This window comes from Zootermopsis nevadensis, unplaced genomic scaffold, assembly GCF_977971745.1.
Source record: "Zootermopsis nevadensis isolate Lab colony 2312 unplaced genomic scaffold, Znev_1.0 Znev_ptg000008l, whole genome shotgun sequence".
In the NCBI taxonomy this organism is placed as follows: domain Eukaryota; kingdom Metazoa; phylum Arthropoda; class Insecta; order Blattodea; family Termopsidae; genus Zootermopsis; species Zootermopsis nevadensis.
The window spans coordinates 12,363,803-12,388,344 of NW_028259140.1; the positions used below are offsets into that span (position 1 = coordinate 12,363,803).

The following is a 24,542-nucleotide window of genomic DNA, read 5'->3' on the forward strand; positions in this document are numbered from 1 at the left end:
CTTTAATTTCTTCGTGAATTTAATTTTGGTGTATTCCTGCCATTCCAAAATATTTTAATTATGCTATATTTCGAAGGTTGTGTTCATATTATGATATTGGTCGGCATTCTGGCAATGCGATGGCTTGTCCAAATAATTCCTGGTCCCTTATGCCATTCTTTGGCCTCACTAATGACGTAATCTAATGGGTAAAGAAGCATCTCGTTGTGCCCGGCCCTTCTGAATAAGACATTAAACAGGGCTGCACACTTTGTTGCAGGTATATTTATTTCTTCTGAGAACGATTATTATATTAAAGCATTTTACTTTTATATTTGCGTAATATAGGTTCGCTTAAATGTAATTCCCCCATTTGTAACTTATTTTATATAAATATTTTCTAACATTCCTTAAATCAACAATATACTACGATACATTGCTTCCTTAACTCTCGACTAAAACCTTTTTTATACCAAGACGTTTAGTGCGCAGAAATTTTCCTGTCCGCCTCATTTTTCCATCCACTTTAACAGGAAATTTTCTGCATTTTCGTCGACTGAGAGCCGTGCAACAACCACTTCTCTTTCGTCACAGTAAAATACCAGACGTTTAATCTTGTAAATGAATAAATATTCTGCCTTTCTGTTTCACTGAAATATTCTTTTATCTACGTAGGCCTACGTGTCCACTCGCTCCACTGTCACATTTTCCTACCTCGTATTTCCCCCAGATACAAGATCGCCGTTATTACATAACGCGTCGAGTTTAATGATTAATTTTGCCGCTGTCTATATTGATCTCGAAATATAAAGCAGGTGTTTGCCGTTACTGAACATTCGCGGAACGCCATGTTGTGCGTGACTCAGCTGTTTCACAGTTGCGCTGTTACAGTACCACCACCACCACCCGCCTTTGTGATGATAACTTACATGTTTCATTCTTGCCTCACTCTGGTGTAACATAACATAATTATTTGCCCTTGTTAATCCAAGGTGTATGTGTGAATGAAGCCCGTACGCATGCGTATACGCGACAGAGGAAGTTCTGTTATCACTTAGCAGTGTACTGGTCATCTGTGTGTCTAAGTGCCTGAGTTAGAGGTCCTTGAGGCCTATTACAAGCGAAGGTTCTGGAATGGAATGTACGTTCGAGGTCAATGGTGGTCTGTGGTGATGTCTGTATCGAAATGCGCGCTGCATCCACAATGACAGATTTCTCAAGTTTCAAACCAACCGGAGTGTCTGCCAGTGACGTCTTTGAAAAGATAATAAGGTTCCAGTCGTACCAGTAATTTTCTGTTCACCTTCTCCTCCACATTCCACGTGCGCTGTAGATTTTGTGTTTTAATCTTGTCTTCTTTCTCCGAACATGGCGTTTATATTACAATTGTTATTATTATTTAAGTACGCTGTATCAATTACAGCGTTCATATGACAGGGGAGAAATTTGTCTGGACGTTGTCAATTGCTTCAGTGCTCCAACAATACAAAGCAAACTGTCCACCGTGAACGAACCGAAACCATTCTGTTAGTACACGATGAACACAAATAATCTGAGCGGTTTCAATTGCGTGTTCAACAAAAACTGAAACACGTACAGTTATGAAACTTGCACAATCGAAGTTACAACTTCAAACAAATTTGTTCTGTGCGTCTCCAACGGCGGTCGCTAAGAGAGCAGGTGTTGACATGGCAGTAAAATGGTTACTCAACCAGAGATAGCGTTGTGTGCGCCCGTCATCCTTTCAAAAGAAATCCGTGACCGAAGTGCTTCATGTTGCAATCCAATTCCGACGACAATAACAATAAACCTGCTCTGTCATACAGGTACATTCATACGCATATGAGTTTGGGCTGCGTTGTCACATACACCTGCTAGAATTCAGAATAGCAAATAATTATGTTGTGTTACACCAGAGTGAGGCAAGAATGAAACATGCAAGTTATCATCACAAAGGCGCGGGGTGGGGGGTGGTACTGTAACAGCGCAACTGTGAAACTGCTGAGTCACGCACAACATGGCGTTCCGCGAATGTTCAGTAACGGCAAACACCCGCTTTGTAAATAACAGGGCCCGTTTCCGTCAGCAATTCGACCCAGCGCGCATTCCATTTAGGGCTACAGAATGTTTACAGAAAGAGGAAACAGCTTATTTGCTGGGTCTTCACAAATAAACGCGTTGCAAGTCGGAGCATATTTGACTGACGACAGAAATTCTGAAACAGTATTCCGTCCCCCCCCTCCAACCATTTGTTTTAGTTGTGTATGCAGGGGCTTTGTAATGGATGGATTGGTTTCCTGTTCCTCAAATTCCACAGGTTACCCAGCAGATTCGGTGAAACAGAAACTTGTTTACCTGTAAATAAATCAATAGAAGAAAAACATTCCTTGGAACCCTCGAATAAAGGGTATTTCGAGATCAATACAGACTGCGGCAAAATTAATCATTAAACTCGACGTGTTATGTAATAACGGCGACCTTGTATCTGGGGGAAATACGAGGAAGGAAAATGTGATAGTGGAGTGAGTGTACACGCAGGCCTACGTAGACAATAGAATATTTCAGTGAAACAGAAAGGCAGAATATTTGTTCATTTACAAAATTAAACGTCTGGTCTTTTACTGAGACGAAAGATAAGTGATTGTTGCACGGCTATCAGTCGACGAAAATGCAGAACATTTCCTGTTAAAGTGGATGGAAAAATGAGGCGGACAGGAAAATTTCTGCGCACTAAACGTCTTGGTATAAAAAAGGTTTTAGTCGAGAGTTAAGGAAGCAATGTATCGTAGTATATTGTTGATTTAAGGAATGTTAGAAAATATTTATATAAAATAAGTTACAAATGGATGAGCTGAGGGTACGAGAGAAGTTAGCTAGACACTTAATAATGTTCTGTGTAGTTTGCGTGTTACTGAAAGCGAAAAAGATCTACAGACCACAAGAACTGTTTGTTGAGAAGACACAGAGCTTTTGAAAGTGATCACAACCAAATTACAAAATATCTGTATTTGTGCAAATACTATTTTATCATATATTTACGTCATTTGTTATATCTACCACAGTTGAAAACTCACTTCTACAAGAGGCTGCCTTTACTTTGACGTGTTCGACAATGCGAAGTGAAAGGCGTTTACGAGGTGACGCATCTGAAACAGCGTTACCAACCCCAGACTCTTACAATAAACTACTTTACAAGCAAGTCCTTGGAAAAGCTAACAATTACAGTCACGAAATTCTTCGATTTTAATAGAACCCTAAGGTTCATCACCATGTTCACAACAGTCTGCCACTAGTCCCTATTGTGAGCCAGAATAATCCAATATACACCCTCCTGTTTCCTGAAAATACATTTTAATATGACCCTCCCATCCACCCTTCAGTCCTCTAAGCCCCTTTCAGGCTTCCCAACCAAAATCCTGTATGCACTTCTGATATCCACACGTCATCCTCCTCGATTTGATTATGTTTTGGTTATTAGCACAGTCAAAAACCTTTACAGGCACAGTCACGTGGAATGTGACCGCATGCATTCAACAATTAAGAAAGCAAACGAGTTCACCAAAATGTTTTATGATGATTGGGTTAACGTAGTAACATCGGCGAAGACGCAGGGCGATGGAACATTGAACATACAGTGGTGCCACCTATGTGGAATTCAGAAGTAAACACAATGGCAATCTCCTTTGTCCTGATCGTTCACTCACAAACAGTATAATTCGACTCAGCCACCAACCTTACCAAGATCACTACAATGAACACTGACGTGTTACTTAGAACCACATCAAATGTATCAATAACATATCTAACGGCTGACATTTATATATGATCTAACATAAGTGACTTGAGTGAAATTGGTATACCTGATGCATAAACTCTGCAGTGTGTACTGTTCTGCCACCTATGTATCATTCACAACTAACAGAACGGCGACGTATTGTGAGCAGTAGCACAGTCAGTTAAGGAGGTTACGTTGCACTTTTCAACCTTTCCCCCAACCCTCTGCTAATTAGTTTTTCTCTCTCAGAATGAAAAAATAAGTTATATCTTCAAAGAACGAACACAGCCTACCCACACTACATTCTTCATAACCATGCAAAATATTTCCTAATTCCATTTTGTTCAATTCATCCCTCAATTTCTTTTATCCAATATCACGTAATAAGCTTCAAACAAAAAAAACATTTGCTTCCAGAAATTGCAAACAACGAAATTTTAAATGAATGTTTTGTCACGAAATATTCGTACTGGCTACCTTCAGATCCAAATCTGGCAAAATTCAGGGACGGGACTGGCAAATTCATTTCTTAAATCTAGCAACGCATGGGGCCATCACTTAATCTGAGCATGCACTACGCCTTCTCAACATGAACAATTCCAGGACTGAAGCAGACGCGTTAAAGAAACCACAAATAACCGTATCATCAGCAAAATCTTTCTTTGATTTGAAGCACAATGATCTGGTTCAATTTATGCACCAATGTTATATTCGACAGCTCCTCAATCGCGAATGATTCGATAGTCTAAAAATAGATCACGGCCACTGAGTTTCCTATCCTTTGTAAATTATCATTCACAGTCCTCTCATACGCTGTGTAACTCAACCTGCGCTGTTGAGAAATCGTAATTAAATAAGATAAGAAACAAAGTAACGAAGCACTCTTTCAGATCGCTGTGTGATTGAAACGCAGAATCACATTGCGTCATAGCAGCGGTCCCGGAAACTGAAGTCACATGATTCGTACCGCCCCCTTGACGAGCACAGATGTGGCTGTCACGCACAGCCGCCTAGCTGTTCGTTTTTGTTCGTTCCCACAATTGGAGAATGACTTGCAAAAATGCTTTAAGTTTCCTGGAAACGCTCGGATAGAATAAAAATAACTTTGCTTATGTGGGATTTATGTAACGACGTTTCTAGTAGGTAAGGCCTTGTTGCGTCCAATGACGTGTGGTCTGTCCCCTAAGTCAAGGAAGGTAAAATGGGCAATGCATTTTGAAACATGAGATACGTGTGAATAAAAATAGTCTTAGCAGTTGAAAGGATGTGAGGGTTTGGACAGAATAGGGTTAGGTGATGAGCCCATCCCAACAATGAGAAACATTTATTCCGTACAATAAATGCACTGAAATAAGGTATGCGTTCTAAAAGGCAAATACGATCAAAAATCCTATTCCCCAATGGGGAGAGTTGTCGTTGCGTGCCTACCACGTGGTTCACAATGAGAAAGGACAGAAAATAGAATGTTTTGCATGAATAAGAAGCAGTTCATTTTAACGACTTTCTTTGGAAACGCTCAGAGGAAGTGCCTGTGATCACTCCACTGCTGCCAATATAAAAATCATAATAACAAGAACAACGATAATAATGAAGCTCACTAATTCAAAACTTCGGTCAGAGGATTGAATTACGGGTCTGATTTTGTTTTCATATTATTTATCTCAGCTTCTTGTAGAAACGCATTCATTTTCTGCACAACGAAGAAAACTGGTAAATGGACAGATAGAATAAGACTTGCTTCCTTTTAGATTCGACTAAATGGAAAAAATAATTTGATGCATGACTGGGCTTATGTGTCGTGCGGGTCACTGCTTCAGTAAGGGGCATTCGATGTAAACGATACACGTTCTTGATAAGTTTATTGACAGTGAGCAGAACAAGCAGATATTATATCCATATGTGACCGTCTAGATTAAAGTATAAAGTATGCAGTGACAGTAAATTGTTAAATTTTGTCCCCAAATTGTCAACTAACGTAGCATAATCCGAAGTTCACTTTTTCTGTACGGAAATTTCCGCTTTACTTAACCATTATATCTTTCTTACTAACTGCAATTAATGTTTTGTAGTTCATGTACGTAAATTAATGAATGTACAAAAAAAATACATAATTAGCATAAGTTATAGGTCACATGAAAGTGTTACAGCACCATAATTGATATATTTTATTTTGATGATGCCTCTATCCTGTGTTCGTATTGAGAAATATCCATTGATGAAATGAAAGAATATTTAATATGTGTTCAAAGTAAATGTAACACTGTCTAATAGTGGATGAAAAACGGGTAAAAGATTAAACAACGATGTTTTTCTTAAATAAGAATATAATACAATATTATTTGAGGATTCTTCTGAAATAAATACAGCTTTTTTATTACTTGAAAAAATTAAATGGTTTGTTTTGGTGTATTATATAAAGAATCATCATCGTTAAGACGTAATAATTTTATTATTTCATCAGAGTAACAGAAATTTGTATCATCATTGACATATGTTATCAGACTTTTTCGTTCCAGTACACATTAAGAATACATAAAGACTGATGGAGTGCAATGTATAATAGTTATTATCTGTGATTCGAGATTAAGGGCTGTTACCAAGTAGCCTAGCACGTGATCGATGATGTGTGTCACGCGTAGATGCGTAGTCCTGTAGGGTAAACGATGTTTTCACTTTTGACCTGATGCATGAGCTTCAATGTGTCTTTTAATCAGGTCATTACCAGCAGTCTGTATTTCGTCGTAGCCCTCAATCGTCTTCTTTGCTTTGGCAAGCCACCGGGTCACGTTCTGGAACTTGCTGATGTCCGCTTTAAAAACCTACATTTACACGAAAGCACAATTTATAATAAAGAATGTTCAACCGACACAAAATTACAGAACCTGCTATTTATGACGTCACAGACCTTTCAAGATGTTTCACTTTTGAGCATTGAAATATGTAGGACATAATGCTAACATATTTGCACAAATTATGACGCCTAATTTTAAATTAATATATATTTTCCCCCACAATAACGCGAAATTTCCAAATATCCCTCGAAATATCGCGGAAATTTTTGTCCGACAATTGGCAGTATTGGAGCAATCTCCGTACGCTACCAGCTGCGCCTTTGTTCTGTTTCGTCAGTTCGCTCTTGACAATTGAATTTCGCTGTCCGCTATCAACTTTTTGTGGCCTGTAAATGTTTTCATAGCTACGGGTTCATCGGGACATGAAAACAATATTTTGATGGTTCGTCCATAGAATTAAAAAAGGTAGGAAACACTTAGCTTCAAATGACGGTTTGAAGGCAGCTCTTCTGGCCTCTTATACACGCGGGTTCCTTTCCCCGAGGCAAATGTCAAGAGAACAGCTTAAAAATATCTTCATCTCTCTGTTTCCTGTCCACTTCAACTGATAACAGCACATCTTGCAGTTTGGGCAACTCAAAATGCTTCGTTACAATAGTCGTACAATAAATCAACTCCTTTCGGCCGCACTCAGCCATCGACAAGGTAAGAGGGACGAACGGAAATAATTAAGTAATCAGAACATTAACCTAACATTCACCACTCTTAACGTTTACCATTTTCTTTTCACAAAGTTGTATATTATGAGCGTTCAATAAACACCTTGGAACTACCACTATAAGATCCGTGAACTAAAATGCGTCATATTGTAAAAAAAAAAAGTTCATCTTTCAGAAACTAGTTAGGCCTATTCGACATCGAATAAGTTAAGATCTGCTAACTTTTATATAAAACTTTTTCGATATGACAATTTTATTTTTGAAGACACAAAGAACAAATAATTTCTGGCTTTCTGCAGTATGATATCTGTATCAAGAGCAATGACGTATGTAAAACAGTAAATAATTCCTTCGGAAAATAAATTTACTCGACCAGGGGTACCAACATTTTTTCATAAGATTCCTCTGCTGCTTATATGACATGAAATTCTAGTCTTGTGATAACGATACGTTGCTGAGGTTGGCAACCCCGTCCGCGATATTGTAATACAGGGTTATTTCGTCGTTAAATGAAAAACACTGTGAGTCATGGCAATAATACTAAAGTTAAGCTTCATGAAAACAAATCTGTGAAGGCTTGACGCCAATATTCACCTCCATGATCGAAACATTAACTACGACTGCGAAGTCTGCAATGGTAATTTTGCTGCCTGCAAGCCAGTCCCGCCCTTCCAAGAATTTATTCAGGAACTCAAACGTCTCTTCTACTTTGGCGGCTGCATCTGCATCAGGAGTTTTTCCCTCTTTGACAAACGTCTGGAACAGAAGTGAGACAATTTATTGTAAAGTAAAATTTAAAACGTATATTTCATTTCATTTCAAATTTTCAGATTTTTAATTATCTGCGTGAAACATGAGCATTAAATTGCTGTTGGTGACAGACTGAATATTCCACATTTTTAATGCAACCTAATATCGACACTAAATTGTCTGAACTACTGAAAAAGCGCCGTTAAATAAATATTTACGGATGATAGGTTACCCATCTTCGGTAAAGGGAGTGCATAATTAACGATAAATTTAGACACTCTCGTTTGTTGCTTATCGTGGCGTGGGATTCTTTTAAAGTCCTCTCTGTTCTAAGTACCACATGGCCACTTACGAAATATTCCTTAAGTCTTGGAAAGATGATATCAATATCGAAGAACAGCCTGTGGTTAACAACAGCGCGCTGTTTGGGGTCCCTGGGATACAGAGAATCGTCCTTGCCATATTGGTCCACCAAGTAGCCGAGGATGGCGCGACTGTAACAGAAAAAGCCCCGAAATCAAAGATAATGTTCCGGGTCCCTCACAGTTCCCTGATTCTTCGTACAATTAATTTATGTGTTGGCGGAGGAATTTTTATTTCTATGCGGGTTTTCAATGGGAAAACGTTTTACACGTGAGAGTGTACGAAGAAAATCTTGTGGTTTTGCACGCTTATTGAGATACAGCGATAGAAAGAGCCAAAGAGGGCGGTATTAACACAGTAAGGATATGTCTATAATATGTACCAAATATCGTCCAATGAGCCAACAATTTCACTCCTGAAACGTCTCTGCAGAAAATCGAAACTGATACACAGTTCATTTCAATTCAATCCGTAGACTTGTGTAACCACCCTTGTCTCTTGTTCAGTCTAATGTACACAGTCAACAACACGTCGTGTCCTCAGCTCCGTCAACAATCTCAATAACCGTGTTGCCTTGGGACCTAAGACCTTCTTCACAAAATCTTCCACTAGGCTCCCACCTTTATTCCAGACATTCTTTATAAAACTTATTCCATGTTTCACACACACATGAACGGAGTACCGTTTTATTTTACTCTTCGTAAATTGAATTCTTTGGTTCTTTAAAGATGTTTCCTCAACTACGTAATATATTTAAGAATACCTGCGAATGACAAATTATAAACAGTGTGAAACACAGCGGCCATAGCGTATTTTGAATTTACTGAAAATCCCAAGAGAAACCTAGCAACCCTTTGGGTAGGACAACTCAGACTCAAACCCGAGGCCTTCAGAATACGAAGAAGGAATGATAACCAATAGATCACGACGTTTGGCCCCTTATAAAATTTGAGTGAGTGTGTGTAAACTTTTGTGGTATTTTACCACAATTAATTAAAATAAGCCCAAAATTTGAATAAAATATCCGGGTGGATAAAATCATGTTTAGCTGTATTATAACCTAAGATCTACAAGAGAAATTAAATAATTTCAATCTTTCGTTATATTTTAGAAATCCAAAATTAAACGATTATAGCTGGCCAGGAACTCAGTCTGTTGCATCACGCCCTGCGTGTTCCGCCATCATTACACAACGATAGGACGTTATCTCATAAAAGGTGTTGTCTCACGACAGAAGACTTCAATTACTGTTATCAGCCGTAACTAGTTAATAAAATTCTGGAATGATATATTTCTGACATTTATGAAACTACAAACAGATTTCTTTTGACGTGGAGAGCGTAAGATTGCATTTTACATGAGTTCGAAAAACGTAATATTAACAGATATTAAACAAGTAGATACCGCTCTGCAGTATGTGCAGACTTGCGCCGTGGAGAAGATAGGGTTTATCTGCGCATGCGCGTCGCGCATGTGTGCTACGGGACGTTGTTACAGCGCATGATCGACCAGTATCAACAATCACCTGACGTTCTTAAAAATGAAGTTCCAAATTAGCCAAGTCACACGCCCGAAGTGAAATTTAACTATTGCTTGCTAAAATATACTGTCAGTGTGCAAAAAGATAAAGAAGTTCAAATATCGGAAGTAACGTCAAAAATTACAACTGCATTCGCGAGACCAATTTAAAAGAATAAAAATATGAAAAGCATTTCAAGTGTTGGCAGTCATTGTCATTTTAATGGCCTCTGCAGACGTGACTCATCCAATTAGAGCAAGTCTTTTTTTTCTCAGTTGTAAATTCTAAAGCGGGTAATTGTCGCATTAAAGATATATTTGAATAGTGATTGTCTACCAAGGCCAGAAAGTTGAGTTAGGCTGCAAGAGTGATTAAAAAAAAGTTTATACTTTAAAAATAACTTACGCAACTTCTTTGGAAAGCATTGACCGTGACAAATCTGCAGTTTACCAAACGACAAAACGTTAATAAATTCATCAAACAACTCGTAACTTGGATGACCGTTACAAATACACGCCTGGGAGGGAGGGAAAGACCGCGAAGCGACAGAACGTAAGGAGAAACAACCCAGTCCTTCCTTGTACGATCAGGCGTGCATTGCTAGCGTTTTAGAGTTCCTTTGGTTCGCGAAATACATCGTAGTTTCGAAGCCATTGTATCAAAATGCCACCGATGGTGTCGAAGTTACAGGGGGAGGATGTTTTCAGTTACAGTATTCATACTCAGGCAGACTCTTTCCCACGCTTTATCCCTAAAAATGGAGGCAGTGGGTTCCTCCGGAACTTTGGTATGTGCCTACAAGCGAACATGATGATGCACCCTAGAAGAGAAAATAGGAGTTCATTACTACGTCATCATAGATTTTATGAGCCTCGTGTTAAGAGTACTTAGACTTTTAAAACCACTTTAATTCCTTTTAGTCGACTCTCATGCTGCTGGGATATACGAGGTGCGATCGGAAAGTTTCAAGACTGTCAATAGAGGGCGAACCGGATGTAGTACGAGCTTCTGCCGCTAGGGGGTGCGGCCTACATTCATAGTGATTCAGTGTGCCAGCCAGCATCATCGAATTAGCATTTGTTTCTTAGTTACGGGCGTTTTGGTAGTGCATTACACCGACCCTCCTGCGATTTCAGGAATGGCGTGTCCATCAAATTTTGCCAAAGACTCGCCAAAACGGCTACGGAAACCTATGAAATGCTAAAGCAAGCATTTGGGGAGTCCGCAATGGGTCGTGCACAAACTTTTGTGTGGCATTCACGTTTTAAAAATGGCCGAACCTCTGTCGATGATGACGAGCGTTCTGGACGACCATCTTCGAGCACAATGCCCGAAAATGTTACGAAGATTCGGCAGGCCATTCACGAAGATCGACGTCGTACCATCAACGACTTGTGCGACATTGTTGGGATAGGCTATGGGACCTGTCAGCTGATTCTAAAGGAAGAACTCCACATGCGACGCATCGCAGCCAAGTTTGTGCCAAGGCTCCTGTCTGAGGACCAGAAGCAGAATCGACTTCTCGTTTGTCAGGAGCTCAAAGATCTTGCCTGATCGCCGGATTTAGCTCCGTGTGACTTCTTCCTCTTCCCAAAGATGAAAATTCAGCTAAAGGGAAGGAGATTTGAGACGATAGAAGAGATTCAGGCAGAATCGCAGATGGTGCTTGACAGGCTGACAAAGAAGGAGTTCTAGGGATGCTTCCAGGCTTGGCAGCGGCGCTGGGATCGTTGTGTTCACTCCCAGGGGAACTACTTCGAGGGTGATGGATGAATTTAATACCTGAGATAAGTGTATGGGTTTTTATACGCGCAGTCTGGAAACTTTCCGATCGCACCTCGTATAAATGACGAAAGTTTGTTAAAAATTCTATCGATTTATTTCTGCTTCAATTTCACTTGTCCTTGAACTACCTTGATCAATAGACAGTGACGTCACTGACATTACTTTTGCTGGATTAATATTACGGTATCACGTTTAATATCAGCTGCTACTGACACGCAGCCATCCAGCTGTTCATCAGCGTGTCGGTTGATTACACGTTCTGCATTAAGACGAACAGTTTTTTCACAGCGATACTGACAAATACTGACGACATTAACAAAGCTTGTTTATTGATACTACAAAGTATTATTTGTCACTCAGCGCAATAAGATTTAACATAGGACCAATTAGAAAAGTCGGTATAACTCAGAGCAGGGCGTTCTTCACAAGCTGATTGTCACTGGTCCCTAACCGAAGCCAGATGAATCCAAACATTATCACTTCCTGTAAAACTGAAGAATGAGCCAAAATATTTCCACCAGGTTTATTAAACTCAATTTTTTCGGCAAAGAGTGCTTATAATTTGAAGATTTGTTGGCACACTGCAGCGCTCAGCACTATTTGGTCATAACTTTTATTTCGCTCTAGCAGTCGATATCCATAATCGAAGAGAACAGTCGATATTCTGAAAGACCAGGAAAGGTCAGAAGAGAGTTCCTGGTAAACACACCGAATGCTTCTTTGAATGCGATTTCTACGCCTTATCGTTCAAAAGAAATGAATAATTAAACTTGGTAGCTAAATTTCGTGTCACGCTGTATCTCGTATGAATCATTTTTATCTGGCAGATGATTACATACGGGAAACGAGACTAATTTATTTTATTTTAAAGAGACGTTGAACCCAAACTACGACAGCTTTTCGTTATGTTGTCTCATTTTCCGTTCATTTTAAGTGTTACCGAGAATTTGTTAATTGCTTGTAGTCACCTCACCTTTCCCACAGCGCGAAGCCGTTGTCCACCAGCGTAGGGATACAGTGCTGAGGATTGATCTGTAAAGGAGATGTTATTGTTTATAGAGTGAAAAGCAATTCAATTAGCTGACAAATGCTGATTTTTGTATCATAGTACCAGCCGTCGCCGACCTGTATGCTTCGAGATCACAGCAAAATCATACAACGTCCCTCAACTGACAGCGGAGCCCAGGTGAGTGACGACAGTTCACAACTTGCATAGTAGCAAAGTTTGCGACGCTGTAATCTTGACTTGTAGCAGTCAAAGGGGCTGTAGTCCTTATGTCGCCTTGAAGCCTGCAATTTGGTGATGGCTGTCGTCACAACTTTTATTTTCCTTCTAGCGGTTAGAACGCTGGCCTTGTAATCCTGGGGTCTTGGGTTCGATTCCCGGCGGTGCCCGAATTTATAACTTGTGTTGGGCAAGGCCGTGGTCTAGGCAACACGGAGTTTTCCTCCGGGGGTTTCCCCGGTTTCTCCGTGGCATCCCAACAATTACTCCATTCACACACAGAAGAAGGCAATGGCAAACCACTTCTGGATCATCTGCCAAGAACGTATATGAACAGGTCCCAGTCCGAGAAGAGAAAAGGATGGAAGGATCCTGTTCATATGGACCTGTCGTCAGACAGAACACTAAATAAATAATAAGATGAGGTGGTCTAGCGGTTAGAACGCTGGCCTTGTAATCCTGGGGTCTCGGGTTCGATTCCCGGCGGTGCCCGAATTTATAACTTCTGTTGGGCAAGGCCGTGGTCTAGGCAACACGGAGGTTTCCTCCGTGGCATCCCAACAATTACTCCATTCACACACAGAAGAAGGCAATGCCAAGAACGTATATGAACAGGTCCCAGTCCGAGAAAAGGATGGAAGGATCCTGTTCATATGGACCTGTCGTCAGACAGAACACTAAATAAATAAATATATAAAATATACCTTGAGGAACTCTGGCGTCCTGTTTTCGTTGTCCTTCACCGATGTATCCTTCAAGTTGAGGTCGACGCCTAGGGCTCTAGCAACAAGCAAAACGGATCGACTGGGAGGACTGGCAAGCGAGTAATACAGGTCGACCGTCATCTTGGCTGGTGCAGCTGCGTGTGGCTTCTACGTTCCTGAAACCGGCTAGTTCCTACGTAAGTAAACAGGCACACGGTGACGCAGCGAAAAAGTCAATATTTATCTCTGCAAGTATAACACTTCGAGATTGGAAATGACTTAGTAAATATGACAGATACAACTCAGCGTTGCCGAGTCACGCTCCGAACACCATTTGGAAACAAAATTGTTACGTCACCATGTCTTTTAAACAATTAACAATGTTTCCTTCTAATTTTATAGATTTTTCTGTTCAAATGTTGAAGCGGTTATGGATACCAAATGACAGAAATTGACAACAACGAACTTTACTGGAGGTTACGATCCGCTTTATAAAGACGTAAGATTTGTCACGTTTCCTGCATTTTTGTGCACATAATGAAATTAAAATATTTAGGTTGCAACAAAATTTTATGAGTGATAATTGGAGTAATTGCATTCGCACATTTTTGGAAGCAAGTACAAAATATGACGGAAAGTTGAAAGTAACAATTATCGCAAAAGGAATGCGAAGAATGAAGGAAAAAAAAAATAAATTACGTGAGGAACGTAAGAATGGAGTGTTACAAGCAATTTTTTTTTAAAAAAAACATTTCAGTACTACCAGAAATAAAACTCAATCTGACGTAGAAGAAATAAATAAATTTATCATCGTTCAAACTTGTGTGTGCATTGTTAGGTTGGTACTCCGTCTACACAACAAGCTTTTATCATTGTAATCCCAATTGTTACTAAAATTCACTACATGTTTCGATCTTAATAGGTCATCTTCAGGTGGTTCTTTGTAAGTGGTCGAAACTAATACTGTCCACGGATCACGAGAAAAACCCTGCTTGGTAAAGTCGTTTCTGGTCGGTGCGGGGGAATGTTACTTATCAGCTGGACTAGAGGGCTGTTATTGATGGGAAGCGTGATACGTCACAGTTTAAGGCTACTACACAGACTGAAAACATCAAGCAGTTGAGAGTAGCGTGTAGTGAGTCCACCTCTAATGTGTTCTGTGGGTGTTGCGATAATATTCTAGATTAAATCGCTGTGCCGCTGTGAGGTAATCTTAAAGCTGTATCCATTAGAACACATGAAAGCCTGTCGTCTGTTGTTCGTTCAGTTGTTGTGGAACGAATGCTTCTAGGATCGGCCGTCACTCACCGCGATATCTTGCGCATGCGCGTATATCGAATTCCTAGCAGGGATTTTCTCCTGGTCTGCGGACTATACACATGACTGCTAAATGGGGACTGGATAAAACTGTGTCGTCGAATTAGATGACCTCCGCGATCACCGAAAACAACCATCAACCCTATTACACCGTACACGTTTACCGAAACTCATTTGTTCCCACCGGAACCCAACGCGGTACAATGCAAATGACAATGAACAAAGCGTTCTTACATAACTCGTGGTTTTTATGAAGAAAGAAAAACATTTGTCGCGTAGAACAGCTGCTATCTGTTCGTATGACATCACCCGATATGCCAGTGTGACCATTGAATCCGTTTGACACACAAACAGGATGGCAGCACTGCTACCCCCCCCCCCCCCCACCCCCAACTTCTCCAGCACCAAGTCCATTTCTGTATTATCTCGTGTATGTTTACACTTCGTTGTCATGTGAAATTAGATTTCTTTATTTTTCATTATATCCTATTTACAGTGTCGCCGTTCTTATGAACGACTGTATATGATGCAAATGAAAAGGAACAATGTCTTCATTATTTACGAAAAAGGGGGAGAGCTCCCAAAATTGGCAATGTAAATTCTTCAGTCCAGCATTTTGCTTTCCGCACAAAAATAAGAGTGGCATGAAATTATTTTAATATTTCCACACTCGTATGAGATTACGTCAAAATCTGTTCCACCATTTCCACAAAGAACGCGCAATGCTGCATTTTCTGTGGGCACGAAAACTGGAGTAAAACATTTCACTACAGAAACCAATAGAGACTTAATTTAAATTCAGTGACTGTTCATCGTTCTTTCAAAAAAAAAAATTGTCAATGTAAATATAAGCAGTGTATTTACACTTCTGAACATCTATTATACTCATTTTTAAAATTATTTCACTGGCTGAACAGAAGTTTCATTGCCAAATTCTGAGAGTCCAAGGTAAAAATGACGGGTAAAGTGTTTCAATACAGTTTTAATATCACTACTTCAACAAACAAATATGGCACACAAGGAGAGTCACTGTGGAGGGGTGGCCAACATTTGCTTCAGCCCGGCCGCACCAGCGTCCTGTATCTCGTCGTAACCCACAATTGCCTTCTTCACTTCGGAATACCACTTTAAAACATTTGGGAATTTGCTGAGATCGTAGTCAATGACCTGTAATGTGTTCAAATAAACATAGTTAGGATCTGTCTTAGATGTATTCAAATAATATACGGGAGTTAAGTTTCATTCTAGGTCAGTAAGTCAGAAGGCAAGGGACGGTTACAAACTACGTCAGCATCTTTGCGTATACGCAAATTCATCAACCACTCAGTCACAGAGAGTGGCGTTACAGGTTCATCTCCATTTATCCCCTTCGTACCACATAAATTACGTAAGTAGCAGATTCTTACTAAGAGACTTAACTTTATTCTTACGACAGTTGCGACGAAGGTCGAAAAACAGATAATACTCATGTACGATCTAATCTGCGTGATCTGTCACTCATTTCCAGAGAGTGCTGTCTGCAATAACACGCCCATAGCTTATGCCAGGGGCAGGAAACCTGCAGCCTATCGGCCGAATGTGGCCCTCGCAACATTTCTGTGCAGTTAGTCACATGATTTGAGAATTAGCCCAGTCAAAAAAGGGCAAACATTTTCTACAACGACGACTTGAAATCAAAACTGTTTGAAAACTAATAACGCCTTCAAAATGAACTCTGTTGTTTGGGAAAATACAGCTGTTGTCCATTTGCAAGTGACTACCAGTCGTTGAATGAGTTAAAGAAATTCGCTTAAGCTTACAACTCGGTGCATCAACCTGAATAAAACATTCGTATAGTTGAAAACGTAATTTCCGCACGAAAGTGAATATTTTAATTTAAAAACTGCTGCTGTTATTCGGACACGCGCTGTTAATTCTGATAGGACACGTGCAATATTGAAAGAAAAGATGGCCGTGTGTTACTTTTCTTACATCAGCAAGTAATATGTCAGCTGCGACGGAGTAGTCAGCAATGGAAATGCTGCTTCCTGCAACCCATTCCTGATTTTCCATAAACTTGTCCAAGAACTCCAACGCCTCTTCTGCTTTGGTCCTTATTTCCTCATCGGGGACCTTTCCCCCTCGGTGTCCGAGCTGTAACAATTACAAACGACAGAAAACTCTCACGAGTCGTAGAGGACTGCATCAGGGCATTGAAGTAGTCCGACATTTTGACCGAACTTACGCAGAATGCTGCCAACCTTGGGAATAAAACTCCAGTGTCGAAATGTAATCTCTGGTCGATGACAGCCCGTTTCTTCGGTTCCTTGGGATACAGTGAATCATCTTTGCCGTACTGGTTTACCAGGTAGCCGAGAATGGCGTGGCTATAAAATATAAGATTACTTTGTGAAGCCATAGAATGGTGTTTACTTTCACTTTTGATACAGCGTGTTAATAACTGTTATCAACTCTCGGACGCTAATATGATAAATCGATTCCGCTGCAATTGCTGGAAAAAGGAATCGATATATCATACAGTCTAAAGAATATACTTCCTCTGTATATATTATTATTATTATTCTTGTTTATCACCGTTGCATTTAAAGGTGGCAGTCTTTTGGGTTTTAGAGCCTTGCCAAGGAGGTACAACCCAGAAGACAGCCATCTTCGGACTTATTTTTGTGTATTGTACGGAGTACGCGTTTCCAATCTCGTTTACCACAAAGTATCCATAACGACAGGTATTATGCGTTTGCTAGAAATCCACCGCTCCACTGTTGTGAATTTCTGTGGATCTCGACTGCCATTTCTCTGTGAATGATGCACTTGCTTACACTTACTTTCTCGGAGAGCAAACAGCATTTTCACTTACGTAGAAATACCTAATGGCCAGATCTGATTTGCCATTTAATCCCACAGTAAGAATATTTGTTGTATGTGTTGATAAAAAACCCATTTTGCTTCACCGGAACTCACCTCTCCCAAAGAATAAATCCGTCGTCTACAAGCGTTGGGACGGTGTGCTGAGGATTGATCTGAAACAAACATGAATCGAAGTTATTGACTGTTTTATTAACTTGCCTAATAACTTCGTATCATTTCCTTTGCTTCTTGATTGATGTAAACATTGTTTGTTTCAAGGGAAGTACCACGGAATGTTCACAAAACATTTTGTTCCTCTTGTGGTTTACAAAAACGGCCACGTTACGTAATCATCTCACAGAAGAATTACACTAAACAAAGTAGTCATATATAACGTTTTTTTCTGACCATGGAGCGGTTTCCGGTAAAATCCACTTCAACTCCGGAGAAGAAAAAACGGTCATGGCGAACAAGTGTACATTCCTTAGAGAATTTTGTGCCACAAATTTGTAATTCAAATTGTGTCTGAATGAGAGGTTACTGACAGTTTTCCTGGGAAAAAAACATTTTTTATCGATTTGTCATGGCTGCCTCTCAGTGTCGAAACAAGCGCAGGATTCTATCGACAATTTTTTTTTTTAAAGTTTTGTAACGAACTTTCAAACCAAACGGTGATCACCAACGGACATGCTCAAATATATATATTTTTTCTGCTTACCTTTAAGAATTCTGGTTTAAGCTGCTCCTTTGCCAACAAGTCTGTTTTCTTTAGGTTCAGCTCCAATCCTAGAGTTTTTGCAAGCAGCATAACCGCACGGCAGGGGGGACTGGGTAATACGTAATATAAATCGAGCGACATTTTGTCTGACTTCAATCGCTCGTATCGGAACTACGGAGACCAACTGCTGTTTCTTTGGTGTACTGACTCTCACTGGCTCTCCTTTATAACGTGTAGACACAGAGTACAAAGCGAATCACCAATCACAACATACAATGGACGATAGGTTTCAACTGAAAGATGACGAGGACAATCGAGCAGATTACATGCGGCCGAACAACATAACCTTGGGCGTCAGAGCGAATGGTTGGTGGGGGAAGGGGTGTCCGGGACGTGGGCGTAGGGTAATGTGTAGTGGCAGGACGGGACTTACGAATAAGGAAAGTGAAGATTTACTGTGTTAACCTACTGTTACATACGATGATATGTCAATGTGTAGTATTTTATATACTTTATGAGGTATTCATTTCTTCAGTGTTCTGTCTGACGACAGGTCCATATGAACAGGATCCTTCCATCCTTTTCTCGGACTGGGACCTGTTCATATACGTTCTTGGCAGATGATCCAGAAGTGGTTTGCCATTGCCTTCTTCTGTGTGTGAATGGAGTAATTGTTGGGATGCCACGGAGAAACCGGGGAAGCCCCCGGCCTTGCCCAACACAAGTTATAAATTCGGGCACCGCCGGGAATCGAACCCGAGATCCCAGGAATATAAAATGATAATAAGTTGGGTCATTGCAAGGAAAGATATTAATAAACGGGGCTAAACAATTATTTGTCGAATAGGTAACTGGACATGTGAAATAATTAATATATGTTGCTGTATGTTTACCACTGACTAATGGAACATTGTGTATAACTCAAATATGTCTGAGGTCTTGTGACTGCTGCATTTATTACGGGAAATGGTTCGCTAGCGTTACCATGGACCAATTATGTGTCTGAAGGCACACCTTATACCACGATGTGGGCTGTTGCATCATATTGCATGGAAAAGCCCAATCCGACGTGACGGGATGTGGCATCAGATCTTTTCCTTCATCAGCGTGACTTTTGAAACCGCGTCTCGACACTTTTTTCTCGCAAATCTTCCAGAGGGGAAACCTCTTCTCATTTCATCACTCTGTTCACCCGTAATCATATTATTACGCAATAAGCCACCAGGAATCCGTAATCGTGTCTGCTCGACTAGGCTCGCGCTGTAACTCGTGTGCAAAATAACTCACCAAGGACAATCTACTGCAAGTCTCTAGGGAGCAGTGACTTTACCGCGGGGCCCCGGATACAACACTACTGCTTTATGCGAAAAAATGGAATTGTTTTCAAGCTTATTGCAGCTGTCAGAATGATTTTTTCTTCTTCTGAAATGTAAAACAAACATTAAATAATGAAATGATGTTACGTATTGAAACGGGGAGATTTTAACTGAGCGTTAATTTTTCCTTCATCTGAACCAGCCATAACAAATGGGGCTTATATTTTAAGTAATGTGATCTTCTATGACCTTTCTGGAGCTGATGGTGTTATGTGTCATGGCTGTGAAATGTCTTCAGCTGTCTTTCTATATTGCTATCCATCCAGTTCCTTACGTGATCGCGCTGAACCAACACAATGTAACAATTGAAAGCTGGGATCTCTATGGGCGCTACTAATCGTGTCAATCTGTCATTGTAGTTTTATTATTGACATTATTATTAGAGTTTCAGTGTAACCGACACTTTTGTTACATTGTTGACCGGCGATAAATTTTAAAAGTAACACAATTGTGTTTTGTCTCGAATTTACTTACGCATATTTTTAAATGCTAGTTTAAGGGAATTTACCTTTATTTAATTTAATTAATTTTAATTATTACATTTCAATGTTTGTCGCATTAGAACAGAATCCCACAGGTGACCCAAAATTAAATTTTTATTTGTGTATGTGCGTTTCACAGGAGTTTTGGCCCCTGCTGTCTCATAATGCAATGAACTGCACAGCCTCTCACCTATAGGAGTAAATCAAGTAGCCGTCTCACGCACTCCCAGAAGAATTACGCTAGAAAAAGAAGTAATTTCTTCTCGTGGCTGTGGAGCGGTTTTCATAACCATCTACCGGAAGAACAGAGTTCATTAGGAGCATTAATAATATTAGCAGGAAATAGTAATTCAGCACAGTTTTCCGTGAACTTGAATGTCTCACCTCTTTAGGTAACTCAGATAACCAGCGCACTCTTAAGAGCCCAACAACGGATTCCTCTGAGCCTGACAAATGCATTTTTTGTACAGGACGAAAAACACAGTGTCCATTCAAAATCTGTATTTAGCTTTCCGTTTGATATCAGTAGCTGACGAAACGCTGGACCCAGGCATCAGAAATTTTGTGTAGAGACCAAAATCTTTTATGTCACATCACCCAGCAGCAGATGAAAATAGTACAAATGTAAAAGTAAAGTTTGTCCCACTATACGCCATGTAGGCGCTTGGGAGGGAGAGACGGTATAACTCCTACTCATTCTTGACCTCGGCACTAGATGGGGTGAGTGGTTAGCGTCACACCACGGCCACGCTTTGCCCCCGGGAAAGCACCCTGATACTCACTGGATAGGAGGCAGGGTGGACCTCAGAACCGGTCTGGACGCAGAGGCTAGAGGAAAAATCCTCTGCCCCCGTCGGGGATCGAACTCCGGTTGTCCACTCCGTAGTGAGTCATTATACTGACTCCGCCTACTTCCCCTCATCAGCAGGTGGACTGACCCACCACGACAAGAACACAATTGAGGATTGAAATCGCTACAGTCAGATCCTTTGGTTTCTGTATGCTTTACGTTGCAATTTATTCTTCTGGAATTAGATCCTGCCATTTGCATACGTAATGTGGCCCATCAGACGGCCTGGATAGCATCACATTGACAGAGAGAGATCGTGAAAGCAGGTTGTAGATACCATCACGCTCAGAAGCTTTGAAGATAATAAATGCCCTGCTTTTGTAGCGGATATACACGTCACAAAGGCCGTTGTCGCTGGAGCACGTCCTCTATGCAGTCAGAGTGTATCCACACAAAGTAGAAATTAATCAGAGTCAGTTTATTCTGGCTGAGCGCTAAATCTACGCCTAATTCATAGAAACTGCACTGATAGGGGCCTCACTTTCTCCGACCCATAGGCCTATTTAACGCATTTAAAAGCACCAGATACGAAGCGCGAGACCAATCGTCCAACTGTCGACCGGCTGACTGTGGTGGCTTTCCGACAGCGTCAAGGTGAGTGAGACTGCGTCCGTAAGAATTAAGATTCGGGTGGACTCAGGGGCCACTTGAAACCAGCAAAAGTGTTTCCAGATACAGAGTCCTCATACGACATCATCTTTGCTCAAACAAGATATTTCGACGGCCCTGATATTTAAGCATTTATTGTATTTATGTACTTAATGATAATGAATTCTGATATGTGAATGACGAAACTAATGCAAATATGGAACGTGCATCTGACCGTAACAGTGAAATGAACCCTTCCAGAATTTGCAATTTGAGGGAAACCCAGTGCATTCCTCGGGGGATACAGGGTGAGTCAGAAGTATGTTTAAAAACTTCGTGTTCGTGTTCTAGGATAAAAATAAGAAAACAATTTCCTATAATGAACCAACATATAAATAAGATGTTACCGGTATATCAGTATGAATCAGTAATCATTAATAAATTTATTGTAATACTTTACAACCTCGTACTCAATTTTAATTTGAATGTTACATAGTGTAGCATAAAATAAGGACGCCTTTCCCAGTTACAAATTCCAGATCTTGGTTGTCGCAGGAGGGTGTATAAAAATATTTATAAAAGAAGAACAGGGGCTCTTTTGACAAAAAAATTCACGAATGTTTCATGGCCATCCTCCGATAATGTTTTCATGTAGTAGAATCCAATACGTCGATCACAAAGCAATGTTGCATGATGTGAAATCTCTGCCAAATCTTAACATCTACTGGGGATGAACTAGGGATACCAATGCCATGTCTCAAAACACACCGTGGGCCTTCAGAGGTTAAGAAGACGAGATTGAATGACTCGGTTGTCAAGGGCTTCATTCATAAATACGACATTCGCGGTAAATGTATTTTACCCCATTTTGTCTTACACCAGAGTTCTTGTATTTGCAGATGAACTGGAATGCTGTTCTGATATCAGTTATGCTGCTAGCTTGGGTCTGTATGGTTCGAGCGCAAGACTCGATTCTGCTGACAATGAAGCCCATACTTCCGCCATATCAAGGAGGACCCTGGGTGTACCCAAAGCCAACGACAGCAAGACCTACCATTCAACAGCCTTAATTCCATTGTATTTCCTACAACAAGTTTTTAATTCCACACCAGAGTGATTCAGAATTATTACGTCAATCGCACTGATTACACTTCATTGGTATACCTACTTACCACTCTCAAAGATTATAACAAGCACAAAGAAACCAGCAATAACAAATATTTTAAATATTACAGAATTTGGAGAAACAGTATCAACATTTCGGCATTAAAGTTTCGTACCAAATTCGTTACAATCACCATCAATGCAACGAACAAATCAAACCCCAAATTTATGATCTAAATGCGATCATATTTCCTTAGTGTCTTCCCGCATATCAGATGTAATTTTGTTATGGTCATCTCAATCAACTGGTGGTGATAGTTCATCTTGCCAGATGTAAGGGTTAACTTCCACAACTCATGTAACGAGTATGCCATCATAAACTGGACTTCTGGTATTAAATACTGGAATTTTCTCCATTTATAATATGGTTATACAGTCCACGACGTGGTTAGTTGATTTCAGTTGGCATGGACCGTCCTTTCCTCGTTTGCATTAAAATGACAGACATTTTAAGTGCCACTAAAAAAATCTTGCTTTTGGTCATCATATTGGATCTGAAATGTGGTTATGTGAATACTAAATTGTAACAATGAAAGGAAACATAAAGGAACAAAAATTTACTTCGCTTGGTTTAATGAACTAACTCCATGAAGAAATGTATTTTCTCAGCTAGTCAGTAAGATCTCCACATTCTATGTAGCTAGAATATTCATTACTATATCAGGCGAGGAGCTAGGCCGTGAAGCTAATCATTATGCGATTTTCTCCGTGATTTGTCTCTCTCCCTCTTAGGTACAGATATCTTCCTCAAAGACCCTCGCACCCATGCAACACAAATGGCAAAATTACACTTTCTTCTGTTTATACGAGACCGGAGGACCAAAGATTTTGGACTAAATGATAAGCGCATCCTAAAGTAAAATTGAAAAGCAGCTGCAATAGAGCATCTCCCTGTTTCAGGCCATTCTGAATAGGAAATGTATCGGACAAATGTTTACCCAGACGAATTTTGCTACAGGTTTAACTTATACACACTTTCATTATCCTTACTAGGTTTAGGTGTAGCAATTCCATAGACTTTATTGACGTCTATAAATAGTACTCCATTTGTACTCCCATTTTTTCTGTAGCCCACACTGACGATCCACAATAATTTCACTGGTATATGGAGTCAACCTCGCTAGAATAATGTTGGATAAAATTTTGTAGGCAGATGATAAGAGGAAGATCACTCAATAATTACTACAACCAGTCTTATCATCCTTCGTATGAATTTGTACAATAAAAGAATCATTCTATTGCTGTACGATTTCCTTCTTCTATTACCATCTCTCTTTAAAAGCATTTGTCCTGAAGAGAGAGAGAGAGAGAATGTGCGTATGCACGCAAACACAATTTCTCTCTCTTCAGGACAAATACAGTCCACAGATCAGGAGAAAATCCTTGCTAGGAATTCGATATACGCGCATGTGCAAGAGTTCGCGGTGAGTGACGACCGATCCTAAACGCATTCGTTCCACAACCACTGAACGAACAACAGACGACAGGCTTTCGTGTGTTCTAATGGGTACAGCTTTAAGATTACCTCACAGTGGCACAGCGATTTAATCTAGAATATTATCGCAACACAGTACAGGTGCGCTCACTACACG

At 40.2% G+C, this 24,542-nt stretch overlaps 1 protein-coding gene and 1 long non-coding RNA gene across 2 annotated transcripts in view; one reads left to right on the top strand and one right to left on the bottom strand.

The window, feature by feature from the left end:
• LOC110840496 (uncharacterized) overlaps positions 1-24,196 on the top strand; it is a 167,188-nt gene extending 142,992 nt beyond the window's left edge. The window contains exon 2 of the long non-coding RNA XR_015534040.1: positions 22,686-24,196. This is a non-coding gene — a long non-coding RNA (uncharacterized LOC110840496). The remainder of the gene's footprint in view (positions 1-22,685) is intronic.
• On the bottom strand, positions 6,424-18,839 carry LOC110840492 (uncharacterized). Its single transcript, XM_022085570.2, has 10 exons — positions 18,491-18,839; positions 17,887-17,945; positions 17,153-17,294; positions 16,900-17,061; positions 15,958-16,095; positions 13,612-13,779; positions 12,656-12,714; positions 8,368-8,509; positions 7,860-8,021; positions 6,424-6,573 (listed from the first exon to the last, which is right to left on the bottom strand). Exons 1-10 carry the CDS (start codon positions 18,629-18,631, stop codon positions 6,424-6,426), a joined length of 1,323 nt encoding a protein of 440 aa, XP_021941262.1. The 5' UTR covers positions 18,632-18,839.
• Positions 24,197-24,542: the final 346 nt, after the last annotated feature.